Source organism: Pelophylax lessonae (genome assembly GCF_965119305.1).
Source record: "Pelophylax lessonae genome assembly, chromosome: 1".
Lineage (NCBI taxonomy): Eukaryota > Metazoa > Chordata > Amphibia > Anura > Ranidae > Pelophylax > Pelophylax lessonae.
In genome coordinates, this window is record NC_138768.1 from 690,384,739 (window position 1) to 690,403,184 (window position 18,446).

At 41.5% G+C, this 18,446-nt stretch overlaps 1 protein-coding gene across 1 annotated transcript in view; it reads left to right on the forward strand.

Annotated features, from left to right (window-relative positions):
* The window catches only part of TLL1 (tolloid like 1), a 234,205-nt gene that overhangs the window by 150,329 nt on the left and 65,430 nt on the right, over positions 1 to 18,446 (forward strand). The window contains exons 10-13 of the mRNA XM_082268794.1: positions 11,986 to 12,088; positions 12,914 to 13,030; positions 13,846 to 13,991; positions 18,038 to 18,233. Of these exons, the coding sequence (XP_082124920.1) occupies positions 11,986 to 12,088; positions 12,914 to 13,030; positions 13,846 to 13,991; positions 18,038 to 18,233 (562 nt within the window). The remainder of the gene's footprint in view (positions 1 to 11,985; positions 12,089 to 12,913; positions 13,031 to 13,845; positions 13,992 to 18,037; positions 18,234 to 18,446) is intronic.

The following is an 18,446-nucleotide window of genomic DNA, read 5'->3' on the forward strand; positions in this document are numbered from 1 at the left end:
CATTGAATGGCCCCAGGCTCGCCTGACCTAAATCCAATAGAACACCTCTGGGACATTATGTTTGGGTCCACTTGACGATGCCAGGTTGCACCTCTGTTCAGTCTATTCAGAAGCTCAGTGATGTCCTGGTTCAGATCTGGGAGGAAATACCCCAGGAAACCCTCCGTTGTCTCATTAGGAGCATGCCCCAACATTGTCAGGCATGCATACAAGCATTTGGGGGCCATACAAACTACTGACTACCATTTTGAGTTGCTGCAATGAAATTTCAGCAAAATGGACTAGCCTGCTGCATCAATTCTTCACTTTGATTTTCGGGGTGTCTTTGAATTCAGCCTTCTGCAGAATGATAATTTTCATTACCATCAAACGATGTGGCATCCTTTTGTTCCTAACATATTGCCCAGTCCATACCAGTATAGATTTCCACCAGCATGATATTTTTCCTCATTGAGATTTGATGTGTTTTCAAAGTGTTCCTTACATTTTTTGAGCAGTGTGTGTATATATATATATATATATATATATATATATATATAAATATAGCACTGCCCCCATGAGGGCTGCTGGTTAGCAGGTGTTCCTCTGTACTCACCTGACCCTGAGACCCTTCCAACCCCCCTGACACTTTAGGTTCTGATATGACAAGTATATTCTCCAAACATCTCTCGGACACACTAAAAGTACCATGTGGTTATTTTACTTGGATAGGTAAACAGGTACAACTTGGTAGTAGAAGACTGTATTAATCTCAGTCTATCAAACCCCACCAAACTCAGCGGAGTCTAACAGACTGACACAACATGAATATAAAAGGTCAATAAGAAATATCAAGCATCATTGATAATACAAGCAAATAGAATGTCAGCAACTGCTGTAAATACTATTGTGATATAGAATAGCTATGGCCTAAACAAGAGACCTCTGAAGTCACTCCAGCTATTACTGGTCCTAACTGATAGTAACTCTAATTGCTGTAACTAAACCCCTTTAAAGCAAATGAATGCTGAGTTCCCTCCCCTAGCAAGGCCTTGCTAAGTCTTAGCTGGCAGTTGGAGCTCTTATCACTGTTCACTGGGATTTTTGTAATCCCAGGGTAGTAATATGTGTAATCCTGTCTGCAGTTAGTGTATTATTGAGGGAGAATTATACTTGCGATTAGGACTTCACCAGGCACTCTTCCACTTGACAATGTCCACATGTGACAATCCTGTGACAGGAAACGCTCTGGCATCTGAGTGATCGATACTCGGCTGTCCCGGTCAGTCAACTCAGCTTCTGACCGCTCTCCTCTCAGCTCCACTGGATCTGCTACCGCTGTGTAGTCACCAGCATCCACACCGCAGAGGATGGACTCACAATCCAATTAGTCCGCTTCCTGCGAAAGCCGATCCTCTTCTGTAAGCAGCCTTAAAGGGGGACTCCAGCAATGTCAACAAAAATGGTAAACCTGAATATAAGTATATATCTGCAACATATATAAATATGGTAGTCCAGTCCCAGCTACATCCTCCCCTCACTTGAAGGTCTTTGGTCCCCAAAGATGGAGGAACCTCTTTTTAGAATCTGGTATACATTAGTTTAGGGAAAGACAAAAATCAATAACATCCCTGGAGGGAACTCATAGTAGTTGCCAACTAGTCAATAGAAGAAATTTCAGTTAACCGCCTATGCAAAGCGTCTGAAAAAGCTGAATCACTTTCACAACAGGCCAGTAATAGATTAGTGGCCCACCTAATAGTGTCAGTGGGTGGAATATGGTCTTTTTCTACCAAAGGCTCTGTAGAAGAGGCTGGTGCTAGACTGGAATGTTGAGTCGTAGGGATAAGTTCTTCTGAGCCTTCTCCGGGAGTATTGTAAGTCAGTCTTTTTGGCAGATGGATCTCTCTCCTAAGTCTAGAGGATATGTTTTCAAACAGTTCAGGTTCTGGCTTCTGTTACCAAGAACTACATCCAGGCTGTGGCTCCTCAGGACTGGTTAATGAGGGGACTACTGAAGTCTCTTCAAGACACGGCACCCTAGGCTGTTCAACAGAACCAACTTCTTGAATTTCTTTCTCCACAGGCAGTGCAGGTCTTCGCAAATCTCTAGCTCAATGTTTTTCCCTTGCGGGTAATGGTGAAATTGGACCATCTTTTTCAGAAAGCCTTCCATCCCCAGGAGTACCTTCCAATGAGGAAGGCCACCACCAATCACATATCATACCTTCCTCATCACTGTCTTCCTCCTCTTCTTGCAGAGTTGAAAATCGAAGTGCCCGCGGAGTTCCAGATCGTATAGTAGAGTTTTGAGAAGTGTCAGAACAAGGAACTGCTGGCTCCCGAATGGCATCTGAAATGGGTAACGAGTGAATTCTATGCCAAGTCTTCACTGGACCAGTCTTGCCTTCTGGACTAATCTGGTACACTGGTAAACCAGATAGTTTCTTGCAAATAATAAAGGGTTGAGAACGCCAACGGTCAGCCAACTTGTGTTTTCCGGGTACTCCTAAGTTCCTTACCAAGACTCGATCACCTGGCTGCAGATACTGGATCCTCACTTTCTGATCAAAGTTTTTCTTATTGCGCTGTTCTCTTATGGCAGTTGCTTCAAGAGCCTTCTCATAGGCTATCTTCAAATTTTTCCGAAGCCTATCCACATATCCTTGATAGGAACTCCGAGACGTATGATCAGGTGACGATCCAAAGACTAAATCCACTGGTAGTCGAGCTTCTCTTCCAAACACTAATCTCTAAGGAGAATGTCCAGCAGAGTCATTCACATTACTGTTATAAGCATGCCCTTTCTCCGAAGGGTTTGTCCTCACTCAGTCGAATCCGATGTTAAGCACTCTTCGCACATCCCACGTCAAAATCATTCTTTGAGAAGATCTTATCCCATCTGGCCAATTGATCCTTCACCCGCTCCCCCCACAAGGGACTGCAAGCCCTTTCTGAACCAAGTCTTTCAGGGTCACTGGGGTGGCGACACTCACCCACCCCAACACCATTCGAGGCCTCAAACTGACCGGTTGCCCAGTGATGTTCCCGCACGCTGACAGTAACTTTCCCTCCAGTCCTCCACAGTGTCTTAGTGGGCACTATTTCTAGAACCAGTTCCAACCCAGTATCTTCTTCCAGTGGGTTTCCTTCCAACACCACAAAAGGAGCTGGCTGGTCCTAAGACAGCTTGACTGCCTTCATGCACGTCCTCTGTCCAGGCTGCAACACCTGCTCCCGAGTGTCTAGTCGCCACAGCTTTCCTACCCCATCAACTGGGGCCTTCTGCTCTTGAATCACTCGCTGGAAAGCCTTCCTTAACTGAGGATGCATTCTTCAATGGCTGAGCCCCTAATAGCCAATGGTGTGAGCATTGTTCTCACCAAATCGGTATTGGTTCCAATGCTTCGCTCCAGGAGGCCAAGTGCACACAACTGCCAAAGCATCAAAAACGTCCATCTTCCCCACCACTGAGGGATCGAAAGCAATCTTGATGGGTATATACCCGTCATAAGGACATTTCTGGGGCCCAAGTCCCCATATTTCCAGCTCCTCCAATTTGCACAATGGAATATGCTTTAGATTCTTGTCATAGAGGTCTCTGTATAACAGAGTCACTTGCGCCCCAGTATCTAACAGGGCCATGATGTAGATCCCCTCTACCTGCAATGAGACCACCGGGGAGGGCCCCACCAGTTCTCTTGTCATCCTTTGTTTTCCGGTATGGTGAATAGTCTTCTCTGTGCAACTGGCACAGATTTTTCCAAACGCTGGGGCGTATTGGCCACAGGTGTCCCCAAGCTTGCAGTGGGAGAAGAAGTCATCCTTTCTTGCATTTCAGGAGTGTCTTTCCAAGGGAATTCAGCAGTCTGTACTTCTACTGACTTCATGACTGAAAACCCAATCCTCTTTTTCTTCCTTGGGGGAGAAGATACATTGACTCCCTGCGTCTTTTTCCCCAACCCAGGCGGCCCCCTTTGTAAGCTAGGCGTGGAGGGGGGGAGTCAGGCAAAGGACCCCATCCCGTGCCGCCTTTTCAAGGTTTTACTAGTGCTGGAGCTGTTTGATCTGCCTTCTTCACGAAAAATAATTTCTGTAGGACTTTTAGCAGCTCTTCAGACATTGCAGTGCTGATCCTCTCCTGAGGCATTTGGCCCGAAAGTGTCCAACTTCTCCACATTCAAAGCAACATCTGTCTCGAGAGAGGGGAAAACTCAGCCCCTTTGAATGGCCCTTTGGGTCTTGGACTTTCCCTTGAGCCTCCATTACTTGCATTAGAGTCTGGCACATCTGGGTTTGGGCCTGTGCCGCCTGAATTATTAATTCAGCTGAGTTTGAATTTTCCTTAGGTTTCTTTTCTCCTGCATTCTCACAACAACCAAAGTTTATTTCCGCTACACTTTTTCTCCACTCGAGCCAGGCAAGCAGAGGCCCTCTCTCTCCTCCCTTCACTGTTTAGCAGTTCCCTAATGCCTTAATTCTTTTCTTCCAGCAGAGCTTCTTCCTCCCTCACTTCCCTCATCAGCTCAGGGTAAGTAGGGGTAGCCCAAACTCCTTTTAATAGCAGCTTCAAGACTGTGGGGTGGTTTGGCCGAGCCCATTGTAGCACTCTGTCCAGCCGCGCTTGATCAGCGTCCTTAGGGTCTGCCCCCTGCTTTAAGATGATCTGACCGCCTCTGACACACTCCATTCTTCCACAGCTTGAGTGGCCTGACTCATCCAACTCTCAAATCTTCTTCTCCAGTTGGAGTCAGTGTCTGGCCAGAAAAGAACCGCAACTTTCTGTAACTTTGCCCAGCACCATTGGAGCCATTCTTGACTAGGCTCTCCACTAGGCGGCTCGTGTCTGTATAGAAAGAAACAGGGGGAGCACCGAGCCCACCGACATCAAGGTTTGTGGGACCAGAGCTGGCCGGCGAGGCCCCCCTTCCACCGTTTCCTTCTTCTCCAATTGAGAGAACACTCGGGCCTGAATCCCTTCTTCCAGGGTTGCCTCCTTTACCTGGAAACATGCAGGTATGTCTTCTCGCCATTCTAGCAGCACTTGCACGACATCCCACTCATCATCTGCTCATGCATCTAGTAGATAGGTCCTCTGTTCTGGCACTAGGATTCTCACCCACCTCTGGATCTCTCTTTATGTGCACTCACTCCCGGTGACTTCTAGGACCGTGCTCCGCTATAACTGGGCAACCGAGTTCATCGCCTTTCCTGGGACTGGCTCGTAAGTGGGTTGGCTCAGGGCTGGAGTAGCAAAGAGGATCCAGGACGAGCCCCCAAATGTAGCACTGCCCCCATGAGGGCTGCTGGTTAGCGGGTGTTCCTCTGTACTTACCTGACCCTGAGAACCTTCCAACGCACCTGACACTTTAGGTTCTGACATGACAAGTATATTCTCCAAAGGACACACAGACACACTGAAAGTACCGTTTGGTTATTTTACTTGGATAGGTAAACAGGTACAACTTGGTAGTAGAAGAATGTATTAATCCCAGTCTATCAAACCCATGGGGCCAGTCCCATAAGTGCTGTTCAAGCTGGTGCAGTGGCTAGCACAAGTAGTGTCCCACAGCCACCAATAATTCTAAGAGAGGCCAGTTGAGCCCATAGCGTCCTTCCTGATGCGCTTGCAAATTCTGATTGGGAGCCCACAACTTCTGCAGCGCCCGTACTTCCCCCATTCACTGGCCAACCCGGAATTCAGGTGAAAACAGTCGATTTTACTCCCCTTGGTTTTTATGAGCTGTTTTTCACGGAAGATCTGTACAGATCTATTGTGGACCAAAGCAATTTATATGCTGATCAACTAATCGGCGCAAATCCAAATTTGACCCTTGCCAGAGAATTTGCATGGAAACATATCACTATTTCCGAATTTAAAACCTTTCTGGGCCTATCCCTCCTCATGAGCATTACTAAAAAGAGTGAGTTGCGGTCATATTGGTCCATTGACCCAATTCATCAACCCTAAAAGTAGGAAATTAGGATAGAAGCAAAGCGATTACTTTCTCAACTGTTCAGCGATGTGGTGGCAGGGTTTCCAACCAAGATAAGGCCTCACGGGGGGGGGGGGGGGGGGAGGTAAGGAAACAAACCATTTCCCCATCTTGGACCGGGAGATGAGCAGGAAACAGGACATTGTACCGAATGTTGCAGGCCCGCAACACAGTCTTCACTTGATCAAATGATTTCCTGAGTTTCTGGGTTTCAACAGAGTAAACAGGGAAAATAAGCAATTCTCCCTGAACTCTGACAGCGCGAAGGACCTCATCTTGGTCTCGGAAGTTAAGTAACCACAGGATGAGGGGGGAGACTTGGTAGGACTGGGCTTTGGAGGGACACAATGGGCTCTCTCAATAGTGTAGTAAGGAGAAATTGGGCGCCCGGCAACAGGGTGTGCAGCAGGTCTACCACAAACACTATAGGCTTAGCGCCCTCCACTCCTTCTGCCAGCCCCACAATGGGAAGATTGTTTCTCCTGTTTCGGTTCTCCGCATCATCCACCTTGTACTCTACAGCACGGAGCTTGGTTTGCAAGGTACGGATGGCAGTGGAGTGTTCAGTTGGGGTCCTCGGCTTGGTCTTCATATTGTCTCCAACACCCGAGACTGGAGCTTATCGATGTCCTGCTGAAGCAGACCCACATCAAGCTGCACCACTTCGATCTTCCTAGTGAACATGGCCTGGCAGTTGGCAATCGCTGCCATTATATCTGCAAAGCCTGGCTGGGGAGATACAGCAGAGTCAGGTGGGTCAGTTTGTGACGTCATGTGAACCGTCCATGTGGCGTGAGGCTCCACACGAGCGGGAGGGGGCAGGGTTTGTGCCTCTTCAATCATTGGGAACCAATGCTTTTTTCCACTTTCTGTGGCCGCTCTGGACTAACAGCGTCTCATCGGGACAAAGACCAGCCCAATCAGCAGGGTGAATAAGCACCCAGAAGTAGGAGAATGACAGACATAGCCAGCAGAGCTCCGAGATGTGCAGCTGTTCAGGTGGCAATCTTGGACACGCTCCCCCAAATAAAACTTTAACATTGGAGGGGTGGACTTTAACGACCAGATGATGGCCCCGTACTTAATTTTACGTAAGGCCAGACACTGGTACAAAAAAGTGTCCAGTAGGATCCGCTGAACGCTTATGTGCTATACAAAGCATCAGGAAGAAGTGGATCCTTCCTAAAATACCAGATTGGAAAATCTCTGCGCACCGTGTGATAAAAAAATTGCAACACTCATCATTTTGTTCTGTAGGGCCTTTGCTTTTAACAATGCATATAATGTTTGGGGTTCAAAGTAATTTTCTAGTTAATTTTTTTTTTTCATGTAAACAAAAAGTGTCAGAAAAAGCTTGGTCGTCAAGTGGTTAGAAGAGTGGATGATGTGTGACATAAGCTTCTAATATTGGGCATAAAGTTCCAGAACAGTTCAAGCACGCCCCAAATGACCCCTTTTTGTAGACACCCCAAGCTCTTTGCTGAGAGGCATGTTGAGTCCATGGAATATTTTATATTTTGCCACAAGTTTAGGGAAAATATTTTTTTTTTTTAATACAAAGTTTTCACTAAATTATATTTTGCCCACATATGCCATGGTAATATGTGGAATGACACCCCAAAGTACATTCTGCTGCTTCTCCTGAGTACAGGGACACCACATGTGTGAGACTTTTTGGGAGCCTAGCTGTGTACGGGACCCCGAAATCCAATCACCGCCTTCAGGTTTTCTAAGGGCGTAAATTGCTTATTTTACTTTCTCACTACTTATTACAAATTTGGAAGCCCTGAAATGTCAAGATAGCACAATCCCCCCCCCCCCCCCAAAAATGACTCAATTTTGGAAAGTAGACACTCCAAGCTATTTTCTGAGAGGCATGTTGAGTTCATGGAATATTTTATATTTTGCCACAAGTTTTGGGAAAATGAAAAATTGTCTTTTTGTTTTGTTTTTTTAACGCAAAGTTGTCACTTAAATGATATCTTGCTCAAACATGCCATGGGTATATGTAAAATGACACCCTTAAATACATTCTGCTGCTTCTCCTGAGTATGGGGATACCACATGTGTGAGACTTTTTGGCAGCTGCGTACAGGACCCCGCAAACTAATCACCGCCTTCAGGCTTTCTAAGGGCATAAATTGTTGATTTCACTCCCCACTACCTATCACAGTTTCGGAGGCCATGAAATGCCAAGATAACACAAAATGACCCCTTTTTGGAAAGTAGACACCCCAATGAATTTGCTAAGAGGCATGGTGAGTATTTTTCAGCTCTCATTTGTTTTGGAAAATGAAGAAAGAAAAGGAATTTTTTTTTTCTTTTTTCAATTTTCAAAACTTTGTGGCAAAATACTCAACATGCCTCTCAGCAAATAGCTTAAGGTGTCTACTTTCTGAAAAGGGGTCATTTGGGAGGGTTTTGTGCTGTCTTGGCATTTCATGGCCTCCAAAACTGTGATAGGTAGTGAGGAGTGAAATCAACAATTTACGATTTAGAAAGCCTGAAGGCGGTAAATGGTTTTTGGGGTCCTGTACGTGGCTAGATTGCCAAAAAGTCTAACACCTGTGGTATCTCTGTACACAGGAGAAGCAGCAGAATGTATTTTGTGGTGTCATTTCACATATACCCATGGCATGTTTGAGCAATATATAATTTAAATGACAACTTTGTGTAAAAAAAAAAAAATTAAGTTTCCCAAAACTTGGGGCAAAATATAAGATATTTCTTGGACTCAACATGCCTCTCAGCAATTAGCTTAGGCTGTTAACTTTACGAAAAAGGGGTCATTTGGGGAGGGGGGGGGGGGGGTTGCTATCTTGGCATTTCATTGCCTCCGAAACTGTGATAGGTAGTAAGGAGTGAAATCAACAATTTATGCCTTTAGAAAGCCTGAAGGCAGTGATTGGTTTCTGGGTCCTGTATGTAGCTAGACTGCCAAAAAGTTTCACACATGGGGTATCCCCATACTCAGGAGAAGCAAAAGAATGTATTTTGGGGTGTAATTTCGCATATACCAATGGCATTCATGAGCAATATATCATCTCAATGACAACTTTGTGTAAAAAAAAAAACATTTTTCTTTTTTTCATTTTTAATCACCTGTGAGAAAAATAAAATATTGAATGGGCTCAACATGCCTCTCAGGAAATACCTTGCGGTGTCTACTTTGAAAAAAGGGGTAATTTGGGGGGGGGGGGGGGTTGTAATGCCCTGCCACCTTAGCACTTCTCAAAATTATCAGTCTTTTTTCGTTTCTTTTTTTGTGTTTTTTTTTTATCGCAGAAAATAAAAACCACAGAGGTGATCAAATACCACCAAAAGAAAGCTCTATTTGTGGGGAAAAAAATAACCTAAATTTAGTTTGGGTACAGCTTTGCATGACTGCGAAATTACCGGTTAAAGTCACGCAGTGCCAAATTGCAAAAAATGGCCTGGTCATTAAGGGGGTAAAACCTTCTGGTCCAGGAGTGGTTAGTATCTTCAGGATGGGCATTCTCCTGAAGTTTTTATACAAATTCTAGATGATTACATCACCATGCTCACACTTTTAACACTTGCGATCTACAGCTATAAAATTCATCTGGGGACATAAACCTCTCTTGATAAATGTTTGCACATTGACCAGAAATAAACTGTTTAGAAATAAACTGATGAGTGGAATACAAAAGAAAAAGCTGTAGGCAGAGATTATATTGATTAGAATGACAGTTTTGTTAACTCTAAACAGCATAGTTTAGCGCTATAGCAGTGCCTAAGAATTACAAAAATGTCTTTAATAATTCACCTTATTTAAGAAATTGCAAGTCGCTACAATGGGATGCTAATTCCTGATGCCGCAATATTAGAACTAAAGCAATGCGAGTCTGAAAGGTAGCCAATGAATGTGTAAGTGCTCAAATAAATACAATTATGTGTTAATGTAATGGTTTTTTTAAAATGAATACGTGACTGCATTATTTGCATGACAGTATATCTGTTTATACACTGAACAAATCTATAAACACAACACTTTGGTTTTTGCCACCATTTTTTCATGAGCTAAACTCAAAGATCTAAGACTTTTTCTATGTACACAAAAGGCCTATTTCTCTCGAATATTGTTCACAAATCTTTCTAAATCTGTGTTAGTGAACACTTTTCCTTTGCCGAGATAATCCATCCACCTCACAGGTGTGGCATATCAAGATGCTGATTAGACAGCATTAATATTGCACAGGCGTGCCCCAGGCTGGCCACCATAAAAGGCCACTCTAAAATGTGCAGTTTTATCACACAGCACAATGCCACAGATGTCGAAAGTTTGGAGGGAGCGTGCAATTGGCATGCTGACTGCAGGATTGTCCACCAGAGGTGTTGCCCATGAATTGAATGTTCATTTCTCTACCATAAGCCATCTCCAAAGGCATTTCAGAGAATTTTGCAGTACAACCGGCCTGACAACTGCAGACCACATGTAACCACACCAGCCCAGGACCTCCAAATCCAGCATCTTCACCTCCAAGATCGTCTGAGACCAGCCACCTGGACAGCTGCTGCAACAATCTGTTTGCATAATTTCTGCACAAACTGTCAGAAACTGTCTCAGGGAAGCTCATCTGAATGCTCTTCATCCTCGGAGTCTCAACCTGACTGCAGTTCATCATCGTAACCGACATGACTGGGCAAATGCTCACATTCAATGGGGTCTGGCACTTTGCATAGGTGTTCTCTTCATGGATGAATCCCGGTTTTCACTGAACAGGGCAGATGGCAGACAGCGTGTACGGCATTGTGTGGGTGAGCAGTTTGCTGATGTCAAAGATGTGGATCAAGTGGCCCATGGTGGCGGTGTGGTTATGGTATGGGCAGGCATATGTTATGGACAACAAACACAGGTGCATTTTATTGATAGCATTTTGAATGCACAGAGATACTGTGATGAGATCCTGCGGCCCATTGTTGTGCCATTCATCCACGACCATCACCTCATGTTGCAGCAGGATAATGCACGGCCCCATGTTGCAAGGATCTGTACACAATTCCTAGAAGCTGAAAACATCCCAGTTCTTGCATGGCCAGCATACTCACCGGACATGTCACCCATTGAGAATGTTTGGGATGCTCTGGATCGGCGTAAATGACAGCGTGTTCCAGGTCCTGCCAATTTCCAGCAACTTTGCAATGCCATTGAAGTGGAGTGGACCAACATTCCACTGGCCACAATCAACAACCTGCTCAATTCTATGCAAAGGAGATGTGTTGCACTGCATGAGGCAAATGGTGGTCACACCAGATACTGACTGGTTTTCGGACCCCCCAAAGTTCCTGCCCCCAGACCCCCCCCCCCCCCAATACAGTAAAACTGCACATTTTAGAGTGCCCTTTATTGTGGCCAGCCTAAGGCACACCTGTGCAAAAATCATGCTGTCTAATCAGCATCTTAATATGACACACCTGTGAGGTGGGTGGATTATCTTGGCAAAGGAGAAGTGCTCACTAACACAGATTTAGACAGATTTAGGAACAATATTTGAGAGAAATAGGCCTTTTGTGTACATAGCCTAGTCTTAGATCTTTGAGTTCAGCTCAGGAGGAGGGAGACGCAGAATGATTGCTAATTTGTCAGGAAATAATGACAATTAGACAGGTTAGGCTGCAGATCAGTTATCTGTGGCTGTCTGAATGTACATCAAGCATGAAATTGGAAGGTGCTAATCTCAGGTGTATGGATATCCCTAGGGAAAAATTAACAAAGGTATGCTAATTTAAGTTTGTTTTCAGTTTTAGTACTTTGAAATATAGGAAAAGTATGTCTTCACTGCCCTAATGATCCTGGATTGGCACTTATGAATGGTATCCCAATAGCAATAGCACAAAAAGTAATTGCAACTTCTAATATATTGTCACAAGTGGTTTTTAATACTTGTATATTTATAAGAAAAGTTTGCCAAACCATTTTGAGATGGGTGTAGTTCCAACATATCCCATTTGTTAAACAGATTGCATAATCCAACTTGTTGTTTTGCAGATTGTCCTGAATTTTACCACTATGGACCTTTATAAGAGCAGTCTCTGTTGGTATGACTATATTGAAGTCAGAGACGGTTACTGGAGAAAATCCCCTCTGCTAGGTATGACATACAAAGTACCATTGTTTGACCTAGTTTTAAAGCACTACCTTGCTTTTAATTAGACCAGATTTGTTCTTAAGTTTGAATTCCCGGATAACATTATATTCCCCATTTTCAATTTATTAAATACCTGGATTGCCTTTATTTGCTGCTTTATATCTTGTTACGTAAGATCTATTATTTGTTGGTATAAACAATTAACATGTAATAAATAATTACTTATACATTTAGCTGATTGCGCAAAGTAAATTCCTCCAAACACTCACCCAGCATGCTGGCATTAATCAGTGCAAAAAAACTTCCTCTCCTATTCTGAAATCTTCCAGTTTCAAGGTGTTGGCATTTGGAACCACTGATTTTAAATGTTTTGGCCACAAGATATAACTGCTGCTTCCCTATACTTACTAGCATGTTGTTCACTTAGCACTATTTTTTTTTTTTTAATCATCTGATTGTTTCTACAGTAGGCCTTTGAGGCTCATTTGAAAAGAAAAATTACTGAATATCTTAAAACATCTAGTCCAAGGACTGAGTGGTACTAATGATATATAAAAAATGACGGGGGTCTTGTTAATATATTGGACTTGGGCTCTGTAGTTTTTTTTTTTAACGTCTATTAAAAATTCTAATATCTCAGCAAAATCAAATGTCCTATTTCTGAATGGATACATTATCCCATGCAAACATGAGGGGAACATGCAAACATAAATAAATATCATACATTTTAGCCTCCAAGCCAATGTATTTTTTTGTTAATACCATGCATCCTTTGGTCATGTAACATGTTCATTTTTCTAAACTAGAGTATATGCTTAATTATTTTAGGCAGGTTTTGTGGTGATAAATTGCCAGAGGTCCTGACAACAACAGACAGCAGAATGTGGATAGAGTTTCGAAGCAGCAGCAACTGGGTTGGAAAAGGATTTTCTGCAGTTTATGAAGGTGAGATAATGTATACAGGGTCACTTAGGGAGTAAAATTTTTGCCTTGGAGTAAAGTGTATATATAGCCAACACATTTTTCCATAGTTTTGGGTAGAATATGGAAAGATGAGTAGCTATATCATGTGTGTATTACTTTCTGTGTCCCGCTGGGTTGATTTCTTCCTGTCTGTTCTAAGTCACAAAGTTCTGGTCACAATGTTCTGGTCACAAAGACAGAAAGTGATGGGAAATGCAAAATGTTTCCGTTGTCACCAATCAAAGAGGTGATGGTAAATTTTTTAGTGTGATATTTGTACTAGTGGCTACTTTCTAAGATTGGAATTCAACTTATTTTGTAGAGATTTACTCTCACTTCCTGTTGCGTCTCCAGAACAGGAAGCAAAGGGCTGTCTCCCATACAAGGCTAGAGACGGCAAAAAACTCTTCTCTTCTCTACTTTACTCAAGGCTAAAGAAAAATAATTGGCTATACAAACTTTGCCAGTTCAAATCATGCCGTGCAGTTAGTGTCTTACATGTACATACTTTTTTAACTCTATGATGATTTGATTTGTACATACTGCACTACTGCACCACAAGGGAATTTTGAGGATTGTAGTTCAATAGCCACTAAATTGATTTCAAGCTGTCCATATTTAGGTTTAACTATGCCAATTTTCTTAACAGAATTACAAATTAGGTATATATTTATATCATAATTTGAGATAATGTTTAAAAGAAATGATTGAGATTATCATATGTTCACAATAACTGCACCTTTGTGAAATCTTATTTTTTATTCTAATTTTTCTATTTACCCTCTTTTGTTTATCAGCTATTTGTGGAGGAGAAATTCACAAAGACTCTGGCCAAATTCAGTCCCCCAATTATCCAGATGACTACAGGCCATCCAAGGAATGTATATGGAAAATAACAGTAGCTGAAAATTACAATGTCGGATTAACCTTCCAGGCATTTGAGGTAACATTATCTGACCTAAACTGGTGTTAGGATAAATTATATTGCTTTCAGAAATCTCTAATCCAGACTGCAGTGAACAAATTGCTATTGACAGGCCAACCTCCAGGCTAGACTCCTTTTCTATGCATACATTTTCAAGAGGATTAAATGAATATAAGCGTATTGTTTCTATTTGCATTAAACCAGTTTAAAGCCATGACAAAAGTCTCTTTTTACAGCCTCTTAATTATTTTCAACCAAGCCATAATGTAGCACCATTAAATAAAACAAAATTTAGTGGTAATCCATCTTTTTCTAAAAATAAAACAAAGAAAATGGTATGCGTACATGTGTTTAATTTCATAACCACTATCTTTTATATAAATAATACTTAAAATTCTCTTCTATTTATTAACACAGTGTATTATCATTTTGTGATGTAATTTAGCTGCTCAGTTTTTACACAATCTTAACATAATGGAGTGAAGGCAGCACTGTCATACTACTTCATTGTAAACTGTATTTCCAGTTTTGTTGCATTGAGTCTATTAGGGGACCTTTGTAAAGAAAAATTCGTAGAAAGACGAAGTCCGCTTTAAAAAAATGAATGTCAGCATTTTTATTGCTGGATGATTTTGCACTATTTATATAATATAGTTGGGTCGTTCTTTTGAATTGCTTGCCATATTTGTAATACGTGGTTTTCTTTTATATGGGAGTATGTGTTAAATACTGTATCTTAACAAATCACATCACAGAACATATGTTAAAAAATTATTTTATTATCACAAATGTTTTAACATTCACATTTTTAAAACATTTTTTGGCTCCTTGCCGGTGAGAATAGACTTTCAAAGCAGCTTACATGCCCAGAGAGATGGGCATTATTCCACAAATTGAGATACTGAAATAAGTCCTCCTCAACTGTTTAGAAGACATAATTGAGTCTTACTGTCAGCACTGTTTCCATGGGAAATAAATTCCCTGTCTAGGGTGGTTTATATAATATGTCTTTGACTACAATCTGTACCTTCTCTACTGGGGTTACCTACAGGTCTAAAGAGTCCCTTACCAGAGATAAACATTACAATTACCATTGTTTTTCTGTCCCTACTTCTGAGGAAGCTATATGTGAAACATAGACATACAAAAATCTGGAATATTTTTGCTCTCCTTGGTATCTTTATTGAAGCATTAAAATCACATCACACGTATGACAGGAACATAAAAGGAAATGCGTTTCACACTAAAGTCAGCGCTTACTCAGAGAGAGCATGGTATGGCAATTAAGCAATTGAACAATTAACCGATAGATCAATTAACGATGCACTCCCACTACACTAATGAGAGCCTAAGCTCCTTGCCTTCCCATTCTAAAATGTCATATAACACATAAATCAAAAAACAAAAAAATCACAAACAAAACAAGCCACACAAATCTCCTCCAACCCATCACCCACCAACACAGATCCATCAGCCACTGCTTGATGACCGTGCAGGAGAGCACAGGGAAGGATACAGTCAGCCACCTACAGCAGGACACCCTCACAATCTAAGTGCACATAATGTCACAATGTAAAGGGATACACGTAATGTTGTTTCCTCCTCTGACAGCCTGTGTGACGAACAAGCCATTCACAGCACGCCAGACAGTCAATGATGACCTATAACCACTTAATACAATGGGTTAGAAACAACAAAATATGTTGGTTGAGATAGAGTGTCCAAAAATTCAAAAACTAGCAAAAGAATTAATAAAAACAAAATATGAATAAAAGATCAAAGAAAGATCAAAATAATCCAGCAAAAAATTGCTTAATTGCCATACCATGCTCACTTGTATCATACATATATATTTCATGAATTATATGTATATATGAGGATTGAGTAACCGCTGACTTTAGCGCAAAACACTTAACCTTTTATGTTCCTGTCATACCTGTGATGTGATTTTAATGCTTCAATAAAGATACCAAGGAGTGCAGCAATATTTTGATTTTTGCATGTCTCTGAATCTCAGACGAGCTGTGCAGCACCCTGGGTTCCTGTTTACACCATGGGAGAGTCTGTCACTCACTTGGAGCAGCAATTCTTTGGCTTTACTGACCTGTATATGAAACATATAGAGTAAAGCCACACCTATTAAGTTTTGATCTACAACTGTTGTCCATCTAGATTATATAATTTGAAATAGAATGTATGGTGATCTAACTAGTTAATATCTGGATTAATATCTTGATTTGTGGCTTCTTTAAGGGCGTACGAAGAAGTGTTTAATGGTGGTTACTTTTAATATATAAAAATTTGTCTTTATTATGTGGATGTTAAAACATTTGTGATAATAAAATAGATTTTTTTAACATATGTTTTGTTGGGTGATATGTTGAGAGGTGGTACATAGAAAGTCCTGAAACACTTTTTCTGTATTCCTAGATATTTAATTTGGGATGTAGGGCATTTTTTTTTTTTTTAATGCAAGCGATATTAGAACCTGAATTTTACTTGATGTCAGCCTCTTGCAGCCACTGTTAAACAGAGCTCTCATTAATGGGGGAAAAAGCAGCATATGAGCCAATCAGTTTTGCTGCAGTACGGGGAGGATGTTGACAGAAAGAAAGGGCAGGTTTAATAGGATTTACCTGGTCTGCATTCCTGTAATACTATATAAAAAATGATTCTAAACTTTGCCTGGAACATCTTGCAAGTGAATGTACCCATTATTGTTTAAAGGAGACATCCATTAAAGTAAACTGGTCAAGATAAAAACACACGGGCTGCCATTCCTGACCCTTTTGCCTGGCTGGTATACTAAAGCACTGGCTTCCATGCTTCCTGAGTCACTAGCCTGGAACAAATATACAGATCGGGAAAGTTAGAGAAAAGTCAGAAGTTTTGATTAGTATACTTGTAGGTCAACAAGTATATGAGAGGTTCAGATCAACTTATAGGTTCAGTCAGTTGGCGTTTTCTGAGGGGGAGCTCAACATTGTGGCAGCCTGCATGTTTGTCTCTTTACTCGTTTCCTATTAGGTGTTAAATCATTGAAAATGGGCCTAAACTAGTAGGAGAAATAATCAATGGATTCTAAAGTGCACTAGGGCACACATGCATGGGTTCCAAAATTGTGCTGAGGCTGACCAGTGATAATATGTGCGCATTTGAAAAATCCAATTTAGTATTGCTTTGGTACCCACACCAGTTGTTCTGGAAATACCACAAACAATTTCTACATCTGGTATAAACACTGAATTCTGGTTATGGACTTTTTTGCATAGTTACTTTGATCCAGCTTGCAAGTATGCATTTTCCATACCTGCAGACCCACATGGAAGCTGTAAATCACTGTAATAGGCAGCATTACTACAGTCATTGCTGCCAGATTCCAGATCACATGCTGAGCAGCTGCCCTGCTGCTTAGTAAACACAGGAGGTCACTCACCTAGCATTGGTGTCATCGGAAAACCCTGTGAATTTTCTTAACTAATGCAAAGCATGCTCTGATTAAATGAGGTGGAGATTGGGATGTCACCACCTCGCCTCTCTACCTCATCCAATCATTGAGAAATTCAAAGTGTTCCCATGCCAAGCAAGCAATTTCCTGAGTACAGGAGCAGAGCAGCTGCTCAGTGCGAGACCCGTATACAAGAAGCAATCACTGTATTAGCTGTGCCCACAACAGTGATTTCCATCTTCCACAGCCAGGTATGACACATACAAATTTACATTACTCCACGCTGGATCAATGTAACTATACCTTGAATTCAGCTTTATACAACAGTTAGAAAATAATCCATAAAAAAATAAATAAATAAATCTATCAGAAAATGACCATTTAATGTTATTTTCAAAGTAAAAGCAAGGTATCTGCTGAAGTAAGACCATAGTGGCACCCTCTGTGTGAGATAACATTCATATAATATATTTAATTTCCTAATGATGGCTTCTGCCTCTAATTTCCTATTGCCTGTCAAAATATCTTATTAAAATAATTATTAGAGATCATCACGTTATGAACTTTTACTGTACATAGTTTTCATTTGTCAACCTTTTTATGATTTCATTTACAGATAGAGCGTCATGACACCTGTGCTTATGATTACCTGGAAGTACGAGATGGGAATAGTGAGAACAGCCCCCTGATTGGACATTTCTGTGGCTATGATAAACCAGATGATATCAGATCTACCTCTAATACCCTGTGGATGAAGTTTGTCTCAGACGCAACTGTAAACAAAGCTGGGTTTGCTGCGAATTTCCTAAAAGGTGATTTATACTTCCTAAAGTATGACTTGGCTATGTAGATTTTATTTAAGTCTTTTGTTTTAACTTTCAATTATGGCATACGGTTAAAGAACAATAAATTGTCCATTGCAGTGTAACCACAGCAAGTAAAACGTCTACAGTGCTCATCAACTTTAATAATATACATGAAATCAGAAGTGTTCAGTGAACCAAAATACATCAGGAATCAGGATG